This window comes from Fulmarus glacialis, unplaced genomic scaffold, assembly GCF_000690835.1.
Source record: "Fulmarus glacialis isolate BGI_N327 unplaced genomic scaffold, ASM69083v1 scaffold8356, whole genome shotgun sequence".
NCBI lineage: Eukaryota > Metazoa > Chordata > Aves > Procellariiformes > Procellariidae > Fulmarus > Fulmarus glacialis.
Genome location: NW_009216207.1, coordinates 1 through 12,109, shown reverse-complemented (window position 1 = coordinate 12,109; position 12,109 = coordinate 1). Strand labels below are relative to the sequence as shown.

The 12,109-nt window shown below is 39.3% G+C and overlaps 1 protein-coding gene across 4 annotated transcripts in view; it reads right to left on the bottom strand.

The window, feature by feature from the left end:
• Positions 1-11,164, bottom strand: part of DEPDC5 (DEP domain containing 5) — a 46,728-nt gene extending 35,564 nt beyond the window's left edge. For all 4 annotated transcript variants that reach the window (XM_009579219.1, XM_009579220.1, XM_009579221.1 and 1 more), the window contains exons 1-16: positions 11,047-11,164; positions 10,224-10,311; positions 9,472-9,518; positions 8,897-8,982; positions 8,011-8,094; positions 7,309-7,358; positions 6,711-6,780; positions 6,286-6,364; positions 5,286-5,347; positions 3,780-3,849; positions 3,323-3,395; positions 2,508-2,611; positions 2,110-2,184; positions 1,119-1,253; positions 585-646; positions 405-478 (exon numbers count right to left, since the gene is read on the bottom strand). In XM_009579219.1, the coding sequence (XP_009577514.1) occupies positions 405-478; positions 585-646; positions 1,119-1,253; positions 2,110-2,184; positions 2,508-2,611; positions 3,323-3,395; positions 3,780-3,849; positions 5,286-5,347; positions 6,286-6,364; positions 6,711-6,780; positions 7,309-7,358; positions 8,011-8,094; positions 8,897-8,982; positions 9,472-9,518; positions 10,224-10,311; positions 11,047-11,104 (1,217 nt within the window). In that variant the 5' untranslated portion in view covers positions 11,105-11,164. The remainder of the gene's footprint in view (positions 1-404; positions 479-584; positions 647-1,118; positions 1,254-2,109; positions 2,185-2,507; positions 2,612-3,322; positions 3,396-3,779; positions 3,850-5,285; positions 5,348-6,285; positions 6,365-6,710; positions 6,781-7,308; positions 7,359-8,010; positions 8,095-8,896; positions 8,983-9,471; positions 9,519-10,223; positions 10,312-11,046) is intronic.
• Positions 11,165-12,109: the final 945 nt, after the last annotated feature.

Genomic DNA, 12,109 nt, shown 5'->3' with positions numbered 1-12,109 from the left:
CTGTTCCAACATTTATCCATGTTATCCACATTTTCTCTACCCACAACTGTTCATTTGGGACGTATTTGTTTTCACTAATAACCAATCTAGTTGAAGGGACTGTATTTTTTGTTTAGGTTCTTGACTTCCTCTGAGCATAGCTAAAGGCTAGAACTAAGTTAGCCGGAAAGAGAGCTTAAGATCAAGACCTTTTCCTCTGCAAATTGCCTATCATCTCTGATATGTTGCATTAATGCCACGAGTTCTGCAAGAACACTCCTAGTTCCGCAAGACTATTACAACACATGTCTTTGCTTCGCAAGGAGAGCAGAGGAAATAAAATAAAAGAAGAAAGAGAATTCAACAGATTATGAAAAGGAAAGCAAAACAGAATTGTCTAGCAAAGGCTGACAGAATTCACCTACCTATGGTTTATCCAGTGTGGAATATTGTAGTCATCACCCAGTCTGGAGTCGCCAGGTCCACAGCGATTATGGAGCTGTAAAAGTAATTCAGAAACATAGGAACTAGTTGTGTCTAGTTAGTCACAAAATGAGTGACATTTCTAGTAGGAGCAGAGAGAAGGGAAAAGAAGCATGCATTACCTTAAAGAGTGGTACAGCATGCAATGGTTGTTCTCCCATGCATACCAAGTCCACACCTATCCCTGTAAACAAAGAACAGTAGAGTTCAGCTATTTACCAAGCAGGACTGATATGCTAAGCCAAAATAGATCATCAATTTGAGATGAAGGCCCAATTTGTATTCATATCAGACTTTAAGATGTAATTATAATGAAAATGGTAGTTAACAGGCCTGTGGTGTGGTTACAAACCAACAGTGCCACTGGGGAGATAAGAAATGTTTCTTCTAAACTAATGCAAGATTATCCTTTAAAGGAAAGGTCTTCATGGACAGATGAAGTTCTCTATCACAAACAAAAGAAAATAAACGCCGCTAAGTTCTCTGAAAACCTGTCCATTTCAATATGATGTGCGGACACAAGTCTTCCAGCTGTAGCCCCTCTTTCCAGAGTACACAAGTTACAATAGAATCTTTTTCATAGCAAGAAAAGGCTAGAGCTGTTCCAAATATATGTTTGCCTTCATAAAGATTGCACAGAATCGTTAGTTATTTACCATTGTCTATCATCCGCTGTTTGGTTAGAATCATAAGGAGTCGATCAACTTCAAATACACCCACACCAGGTGTGATAACCACAGACATCTGCCCAGTCCGATCAAAGTTCCTGTTTATGTAATGCTTGTCAAACACTAAGAGAAAAAATTAGGGAATACTTTAAAAGAAAAAAGATGCTGGATGGTTTTTTTTCAGAGCAAGGGAGATGACTCTTTATTGACAGTGGTATTAAACAAGTTTCCACAAAGTACATGCAAGCATGAGAGGGCTTGTATACAGCCTTATCCAACCAATAAATGTTAATAAAGCTACAGGAGAGAGAGGAGTTAGGGCAGAAGAGAAGATGGGAACTAGATACATAAAAGGGAATACTTTTCTCATATGCTTAGTGTTTCCTTTAAAACATCTCAAAAAAACCCCCCAAACCAACAAACAAACCCCAAAAAAACCCCAACAAGGTAAAGTCCATTACTAATAATTTTAAATAACATCCTGTGCTCCCTCCCATGGGGGTAACAAGACAGTCATTAAGATGACAGAACGACTTTTGATGTACAGAATCACAAAAATCAGATCTTTGGAGAGCCTTTCCAGCCCAAAAAATCCATCTCCCTGCTAAAAAAGATGGATCAGCTTCACCTAAATCATATTTGATCTAACCTGATTTTGAAATACTTCCATAATTTATAACTTCAACTTCTATTCCAAGAGGTTCCCATACAGATACACACCTAGAAGAAGTTTCATCCTAACAAGGCCCTGTAAATGGTTCCTGAAGCCTGAAATACCCAATACTCAGTTATTTGAGAGCCACTGGTTTTCCAGAGACACACAAGAAAATTTCTTCTGAGGCTGAAAATGACAACTTAAGCACCTAATATTCCCCTCCTCTTCAGTGTTAAGGAACAGGCAACAGAAGTCCACACCCATTTATTGACAGCTGCTTTAATGGTTCCTCCCTCCTGTTTTTATCCATTGTTGATAACTTACCATTGAATGAAAGATTTATGGCCTCCAGGTAGTTCCCTTGTGCCGAGGTAGAATTGTAACCTGGAGGAAAGCCCTCTGGACAAGTGTTCAGAGGAAAAAAAGAAAATAATTATCATCTCTGTATAGACTAGCTTTTAAAACAAACAAACAAAAAACAACCCCCCCTCCAAAATAAAACTGCATTTGTACTAAATCCTATCAGTCCAAGAAATTACAGGCAAAATTGGTATTGGTATGTCTCACAGAAAGACCCAAGCAAAATAGCCTAGCCAGGAGAGCACTAAGTAGTACAATACCAGAGTCCAACTGAAACTAGAGAGTTTACAGACAACTTTAAAAAAAAAAAAAAAGAGACGGTGAGAAAAGGGTAAAAGCATGGGAAAGGAAGATTCTTGTACCTGCTTGTTCTAGTCGTACCAACACAGGATACTGGATGAAAAGCTTTTTAATGGTCACAAGCAATGAAGTCCACTCTTCTCGTCTCTCATTCTGCACTACAACTCTAGAAAGAGCACAACTTAATGAGGATCATGAAAGGAAGCTATGAAGAGGAAGTGAGAAGGGATGACCTAGAAAAACGAATGCACAAAAAGGTGAGTTTCTTCTTTCTGCTAGGCAGCACATTAGAACTACTGCATACTTGTAGCAATCACTAAGGTGTAGATGCACACACAAAGCTGGCCACATCCCCAGCCAGAATAATCTCTCACTTCTAAATGGGTGATCAACATTACATGTCAAATAGCATCACTGTTCTGCAAAGCAGCAAGACCGTTAACAAGTCCAAGTTCAGAATCAAATGACATCTTCGACAGCTGCATCTGTTGTGACCATCAGCCAAAGAGCTCCAGTACCTAACTGGGAACACTTGTGTATTCAAGAATGTAAAGATCTGAAAAATAGCCAAGCCTTATGCAAAAACTATTCACAACAGTACACACTTTTAAGTTTATTGGCAATTCCAATAAAGCACAGACAACACAATATTCACATGCATGTGGAAGACTAACTTAACAAATACAGGTGTGCACTCACAGATGGAATGGGGATTGCTCATCAACTTGCTGCCAGTTTCAGACATAGATGTTTTTCACTATCTTAATTCCTTGCAAGGTCCTAAGTTAATAACATGATATTCTCCTAAGTTAATAACATGATATCCCCACATGATAACTGTGGGACAAGAGGTGAAAGAACTGGGAGGAAGACATACTTGTAAAAATCTTCATAAAATCTTCCCTCATGATCCTGCCGAATTGATGCACGATGCGTTTCAGGAAACTCATCTGAAACAGAAGCAAAAGCACGTATTATCCTATGCTCTTGTACAGAAATGACTCATCTTTTCTAGTAAGGAGCTGTTATTTGCATTAAAAAAACCCCAACTTTGAGAAATATCAGATCTCCTACACAATATTAAAATTGGTTTTAAAACAACATGACAGCCTGAGTATGATGAGGAAAATATGCCATATATTCTTCTACGTAAGGTTTTCACTGCAGTACTTCCATAAGAATAGCTGTGTATCTACTGTGCTTGGTAGGGAATACTTTGGACACGGGCATAAAAAAAAATAGGGGAAAAAAGTCACTGGCAGCCTGTGACCAACTTTCAAGAGAGTAGGAAATAGGTTTAAAAATAGAAACATGGAAGTACAGAATTTACATACCTATAGATTTAGCTTCATAAAATGTTCTAGAAAATAGAACCACTGTCACTTCATGGCTGCAATTCTTCTCCTGTCCAGGAAGAACAGATGAAAGAAGAAAACCTTAAGGGTCACATTCAGTAGAAAACTGTGTATATACACATATAGTAACACCCTCTTTCCCCTCACACTTAGGATCAAAGTTAACTAGAAAAAGGTAGACTGCTGTATTAATGTATCTGCACGAGTGTTGCATATGCCTCTATGAAATAACATAATGGTCTGTCCTGTAGATTCTGTGCTTCTGGGCTGTATCACATTTAACAAGAGCACTCTCCACTAGTCTCTAAAGAAACTCTTCTCTATAGTTGCCAAGATACAAGATTTTTATTTAAAAAAATAAAGACAGTTGACTCAATTTGTTTATACATACTCAATTTGATATTCTTACTTGTTAGTGTTTAGAGAGATGCCCCTAACAATGCCAGAGAAGTAAAAAATTAAATCTTCACGAAACAGTTACAGTGCTACTGCATGCAATGGAATTACGCTGTAAAGACCACACTGGCCATCCCCTCGAAAGGAAAAGCTTGAAAAGCCCCGGGAGCCCCAGCATCGTTCAGGCCCATATCCAACTTGGTATAGTAGTGCTAAAAGCAAAACAGGCATTTTACAGACGTGTCATGCAGGGCTCCTAATAACTCTCCAATGGACAAAAAGCACAATGAAAATGAGACAAATCTGTTGGGCACACTCCTGCTCTCTTTTAACATTCGGGAACATCACGAGCTGTACCATGCACAGATGTTACACATTTAGGATTTCAGATTCTTTTGCCTTATCTAGCTATTCTTTCAATTTAGGTTGCAGATTTTATATATGCCTTTTTTTGAGTACTGATATGGTTCTCTCTCAAGTCAGCGGAAGTCTGCTGCAGGATTGCTAACAGCAGTTGTACCTGGCTCTGAGCCAGATCATGCACTGAGACAGGAGACAGGTCTGGGTTGTTCAGCCGTAAGAGGTAGAGAGGCTTTGTTTGTTTCTGAAACAGCTCACTTTCAAGAAGCTTGCACATCATCAGTGGCCCATATACTACATCTGGAACCCCCTCATGCTAGAGGATAGCAGCACTAAACAAATTACACACTGTACCAGGGAAATATTCGGAACTGAGTCCTGGAACAAACAAAATTGTGTAAAACAGACTTGTGCATTACTGCACAAGCACAAACAATTGTATCACACTTTTAGTGACTTTAGTCCAGTCAGAGCCTCCACACAAACAAACTGTATGATACAAACACAGCAGATATAACAGATCAGTACTGGAATCACTTGGCACATATATGATTTAATGCAGTCCTGCAGTAACAACTCTTGATGCCGAGGAGCCACCTCTCACAGTCCTGTAAATCCTAGCACTGCCTGACATAACCTGGGTCTTCCTGAAACTGGCACATCAATGGGCTCATTAAGATGGCATTGTCTTGTTCTTTCAGAGCAGGATGAACTCAAGCAGCTATTTACCTTCCATTTTGTAAAGAGGTCAGCAAGGAAACCGTTCACAGCTTTCTCAAAGTAAAGGTCCCCTGCAAAGTAAACATCTCCAAAGCATCAAATAACAGCAGTTACTTCAACTATGGGGTATACCCAAACCCTGAGATTCTAGGACAATTATTTTTATTAGAATCAGAGCAGCTGTGTGCATAATGAATGCTAATATCACTAAAGCAAAGATGATGAAAAGATTAAAAAGCATGACTATGTTTCAGAGGATGTAAACAAGACTCTTACTGTCAGAAGGATCTGACCTTTAAATTTATTTTTCCAACACATCCGCAGCATGCTGGGAAAGCATCTGTGCTATCTTTTAGGCATAGTATGTACAACTGATCCCCTGCTCAGTTTTGAATAGTTGCCCAGTTACATATGCCTAAACACATGGTAAAAGGAAGTGGTAAAAGGTTCGCTAAATAATTAAGCCAGAAAAAAAATAGAACAATGACACAGATAAGTGACTCATTCTTAATGCCTAAAGTTTTAACACTTCTAGCTGAGTCTACCTGGGCTAAGGTGGGGTATTTGCTTCCTCGCTAAGCCAAGGTCAAGAGAAATATAAAACATCAAGCTCCTCTTTGCACAGGACTTCCATACATTTCCGGTTTCAGGATTCACACAGGCTTCCACCTGCCCTCATCACCAAACATGTTTATATCCACAGAAAACCTTTCCAAGGTTCATAGCCAGTTGGCCCCCTTGATTTCATCACTGAGATAATGGTGCCCAGGCCCTACAGTAGGGACAGGAAAATTATGGAATTCCCCGAGGAGAGAAAAGCGTGGCACTGCAAGTAAGGATCTAAGAGGGTGCCATAGAGCACCTTGGAGCGCTGCCTAGGCCAAAGGCAGGATATTTTAGTTTTCTAGTAGAGGCAGAAATAAATAGTAGTGGCAGTTTTCTAATAGGGGCAGAAAGGATAGCTGCTGCCATCCACATTCACAATCAGGCAGGTCAGTTACCTACATACCATAAATATCAAAATCCCACATTTCACAGCTCATCTGGATAAAAATATAAACCATGGCAGAGGTGGAGCGGAAGACCACCTGCAAAGGAATGAAATATCTTATTTAAAACAAAGTACATTCACTGAAAGGGCCAAATGCAGAAGTTAACTACAGAGCAACTTATATGACTGTGCCCACTGCATCATAGGGAATTTCCCCTCTAACAAGTTAGCATTTCAACAGCCCGAGTAATTCCTAGTGCTGCCAGCACAGAGGAGTTGAAGTTTTCTAATCATTCATTCTCCTGAATTTATTGCCATTCTTCACCTTACAACACAGCCACTTCAAACGATCCTTACAAATCTGCAAGCAAGATAGAATTACAAGAAGCCTGGCAAGGGAAGGAAGGGAAAAACTTCCTTTCCCTTGCTCCCTGAAATCTTACCCGGGTGTCCTCACTGATGTATCCACAAGTGACTTTCTCACTCTTTACCCACAGTTCACCTGCCTGCGCCCTGGAAGAAAAGGAGTGCAGAATATTTGCTAACCAGAGTCAATATGAAGATTAGAGAATCAATACTTGAGCAAACAAAGGATGCACCAAAATCTGCATTCAAGGATGACCTGAAGACAGAGTAGAAGTTTATTTGGTTAAAACCTGATCTTTAATCCAAAAGATGCCAAACAGCCATTTCCCTCTGCATCTGCATATTTCCTTGTCCCTTCGTCATCTCAACATCAACTGAAGTAACCCTCATATGAACTATTAACTCATCTTGGGAAGGGTGGGAAATATTACAAGAGGTAAAAGGAAAATGATTTGGCATTCATCAGAGGCAACAAGTGTGGCTGGCTGTCCTACTATTAGTTTCTTCCACCCCAAATCAGCCTTTCCCCACCCCAAGGTGCAGACAGAAATCTGTAGAAGAGTAAGAGAACAGTAAGACATGAAGGATTTTTCAGAGAAGATTCTCCAGTTGGATACTCTGGACTCATTAATCTAAAGCCATAACTAACAGTAAGCCCTCAGAGGAGGCACTGACCTGATACCCGCAAATTCAACTTTTTGGGTGACATATGCACATGTGCTGACCTAAAAAAGAATAGTTACAGGTGTTAAAAGAACAGTAGGCTCAGAGTGAGCACACCAGTTTACGAAAAAAACCATTCATGCTCAAACACCTGACTTTTGCCATAAAATCACAAAAACCACTCAGAACATTTACTACTAATATCTCAGTCTACAGAACCTCTGCAACAGGCAACAGAAAATAGTTTTTCACATATATGAACTTTTATTGGGTTCATTTGTCTAATTCACTGCACTTAGAAGAGCCAAAGACTGCACTTCAGAGATGCAGAAACAGAATATTCTAGTAGTTGCTTATTACGTGGTACTATCGGAGAGGGGATACTTTAGCATTTGAAAAACATTTAGATTCAATTCTTTCCAAACATAGCAAATCATTAAAATTTAGAACATAAGAAAAAAACTCAACGGCATTTTCAGTGCCCAAGGCAGTAATTAACGTTACTGCAATGGAGTAGGAAATGATGGGATTAATTTTTTCTGCAACACATTGCATCCATTTCTCCAACTTTAATGTACCAGTTCCTCAGGAGCCGACACTGGTCTCATCCTCTATTTTCTGTATTTTGTAAAACGCTTATTTTCTTTTACAGCAAGCAAAGAAAAAGGTATGTAATCTCCTCCACCCTACACATAAAGACTGTAGAGGCCTTACCAAACTTTTCTTCAGTCGCCACATATCCCCGCGCCCAATATACTGATCTTTAAAGGTTAGCTCCACCAAGTCCAAGGTCACCTCCTGGGAAACAAAAGAAAAACAGTGCTTAGGTTTTACTTGTTGTTTCTAAGTAGGGCCCTTCAATCTGTTCTGTTAAGAACCAAATGTTACAGGGAGAGCCGTTCTAAATCAAGTCAATACTCCTAACAGATGCAAGATAAAAGGGAAGTCCCATCAGAATAACTGCCAAAGTTATGCATGTACCTGGAACTACTGTAAGCTGCAAGACACTGCACAATGTGACCAGAAAAAGCCCAAGGACTAAATCTCTGCTACAAGTCTCAGTGCAAATTGGAAGCACAAGTAAAACAAATTACTTCCATCGTTCATGTCATTAAGGAAGCCTCGTTTCCTGCAGATTTTTGTCTTATGCTGAATGTAAGCTCTGACTGAAGTCTTTTGATAGTTGGGACATTTACAAGAGATGCCTCTCTTAACAAGGCTCTCTGGTGTCAAATAATGCAAATGCATGCCATGGCTCTTCTTTTGACTAGGCCACTTACTGTTTCTCTTTACTCTGCCTGGTTATCCTGAATTTCTGGAATTTAAAGATATTTGAAATTTCTAAATTTCTATCAAGTTGTGTTGAAGCTGGTCCATAGACTTCCAAAACAGAGCAGAGATGGTAGGGATAGAAGAAAGAGACACATAACAAACAAGTAGTTCAACTGCCCAAGCTTCATTTTCTTAGGAAAGAAGGCTAAATACTTTTCAATAAAAAACAAATGCCTTTTTTTCCAAAACTACTGTAGATGAAAATTCACAGGGCTCTGATTTGAGCTAAGTGAAGGGACAGATGGAAAAAAGTTGCAAAGCCACATACCTTTGGGTCAACAACATTCACATGGACATCCTGGTATGGCCGCAGTCGGAACACTTGTGCAACTGTCTGATCCACACTTATAGTTTCTGCCGCAAAAATGAGAAAGGACAACAGAGAAGTGTCCCCAAAAGGTTTCAAGAGGTTTACAAATACAAAAGCAATACAGTGAGATTGTCATGAAACACTCAGGGCCTCAGCAAAAGACAACAGCTTCTTTCAGCTGCTGCCCAATTTAAGAGTCATTAAAATCAAAGTAGGCAAGATAAACGCAAAGTTTAGGCTGAGTTAATTCCTGCAAGAAGAAAAGATATACAGCTAGTCAGAATGCAGAAACAAAAATTTAAGGCTAAAAAGCCTATTTTCTTTAAACCATACCCCACATTACTCAACCAAAAGCAGATTTAAAATTGGCTATTCATTTTCTGATAAAATTATAATCCTTCCATTCCTAAATAGAGAAAGCATTGATCTTCTTACAAAGTTAAAATATATGCATTAGTCAATCATAGGTACAGCCCAATCACATCATCTTTGTCTATGACTTTACTATGCATACTATAAGTCTAGAGTTTTACCTTTCTGCAAATCTTCCTTAAGTGACTTCACCTGTAGAAGCAGGGGACTAGCATACAAAAAAGAAAAAAGGTAGACAAGTTGAGATACCAACAGTCTACTCTGGTAAATCACACTCTCAAAACTATTTAGTAACACGGAGCATGGGATAAACTAAAGAGAAACATTAATATTTTCTAGAAAGCTTCATGTATCATCCTCTCTGCCTATCACCCTGTCTTGTTCTTTATACCTATTGTAATTATAAAGTACTCTTTAGGTAAAGATGATACTCTAAACGGGAAAGTAAGCCACATAGGAACTTCTCAGAATCTCATACAAGTACGCTCCTACTTTTCAGATACGGGCTGCATGATGAACAGCTTCATATAAGAAGGTTTATGTTTTTACAGCTGACCAGGAAGTTTTAATTTTGCCTAGGATATACTATAGGATGGCAGAATAATCATTAGGTAACAGCAGCTCTATGAAGAGCATAAAGACATTGTAGACCTATATTCAGGTGCTACTTGTCCTATGAAAGGTCAGCAAACTAACACCAAACACAAAGAATTCCACAAAATTCAACAAAGAGCTCCTGCTATAGTTACCCCTTTTACTTTTCTTCAGGCAGAAAAAAACCATGGCAGCATCCTAAAGCAAAGTTGTATCAGCTCGAAGAGCCTCTCACTGTAGAAGCCACTGCACATGAACATGCCCTTTCAGTGCTCTAACCACACCTGACTGATATCAGCGTGGTAAAAAGAGAATTTACCTGTATTCATCATTGGGATGTGCAATTTCCACAACATCTCCCAGCTTGATTTGAAGAAATACTTTAGGATTCACCACCAGTTCATCATCTACGAGACATAAACGAATGAGGAAAACTGCAATGAGCAGATATATACCCAACACAGATGCCTGCATGTTCATATGCAATAGCTTACTCTACATTAATACACTAGCCCAGGATTAATGTGTCAGCAATGCACTATATTCACTACATGACAGTGCTCCTATCCAGCCACTTCAGTCTGGCCGCTCTTGTGGGCAAAACCTTTTCTTTCAAATCTCAGAACTTTCACAAAAGATTTGTTCAGTGAAAGATTGTGTCTTAGTTAGGCAAGCAGAATCTTCTTTTGTTCAGCAGGAAAGTAGATAGCTACAGAATCTTAACAAGCTTTATTATTGACATGCTATGACTTTAAGTCTGGAAATAGGGAACAATCAAATAAATGACATTTTTCTTAGTACACAGAAACACATCTACATGCAGTCACAAGTCATTGACTTGTCTGTCACTTATTAAAAGTGACTAAAATACAAGGTTAAAACAAAAGTGACACAACAAAAGGGGAAGAGGTAGAATAAAGCAATTTTATTTTATAGGTGCGATCTCATTCTGTTGTGACAAATACAATTTTATTCTGCTGTATCTTGCTATTGAAAAAGAGCTCTCCAAACTCTGGCTGGTAATACTGCTTGTCACATCAAAGTTCCCTCTTCACTGCTTTGTTAAAAAGATCAATAAATCTGCTAATTGCTTTCAATTAAGAGAGTACTGGTCTCACTGTTATGAACCAGGAGATACTGACCACTGCCTCCAAAACCCTTCTTATGTATGACGAGCTTGTACACCTTGTTGGTTCTCATCTTGAATTCCAGTTCTTCTCAGCTGCTTTGAGTAAAAACAGTTGAAGACATTTTGCATATGTAATATGGAAATGAAAGCAAACACAGATCTCCTGTCATTACAAAACCTTTCTTTATACTCTCTGCATGAACAACAGATGTTGTAGCACCACATAGCCAAGAAGTTTAATAAACGTCAGACTAAAAGTTTAGTAATAACCAGCACTCCTATCAGAGAGCTAGTACCACTCTCTAAAATCATAGCTTTTATATTTCAAGGATAAATTCTAAACCTGATGTTAAATGCATTAAAATGAATATCTAGACTCATGCCCACTGCCAATTTTATCCTCTGGTTTTGTCATTCTATCTCTTTCACGTCTTTTCCCACATCTTTCAAAGATGCTGGAATCCACAACCGGATGATTTCACACCCACGCAGCAGAGCGGTACCCAGCAGAGCGCAGTGCTGCAGACGTTCGGGGCCACACAAACACTTAAGTTTGATGCACTGGTTTGCATTACTCTGTTTTAACTGCATCAACTGCATTTTTTTCCCTGCCGCTTTCATTTAAAATAAAGCTTATTTCAGAGGAGGACCTCTACTTCTACCATTTACTCTTTTTAGAAGCGCATTTAAACTGGAAATTATCAGTAGGAATAAGATTTTCTTCATAAAACTATAGCCACATTATTAAATTAAACTATAAGCTCTTCTCGTTATAACTGTACTCTTACACCAAATCAAAACGCAGAGGTACTTAAAAGCGTGATTTTCAAATAGACTAAAGTATTGAGCTTGCAGATGTGCTTTTCAGAAAGTCGATTCAATTACCGAGCTACAAAGGCATGGTGGGAAAAAAACGTACACCCAAAGTTCGTTACAATAAACTCTACAAAACCTTCAAACTGGGGACTGACGCGGGTCTGCCGCAGCGCGTGGCGGCAGGACGGCACCGGGGGCGCCGCCGGTGAGCAGGGGACAGCGGACGCCCCGCAGGGCTGAAGCGGAGAGCTCACGCCTGG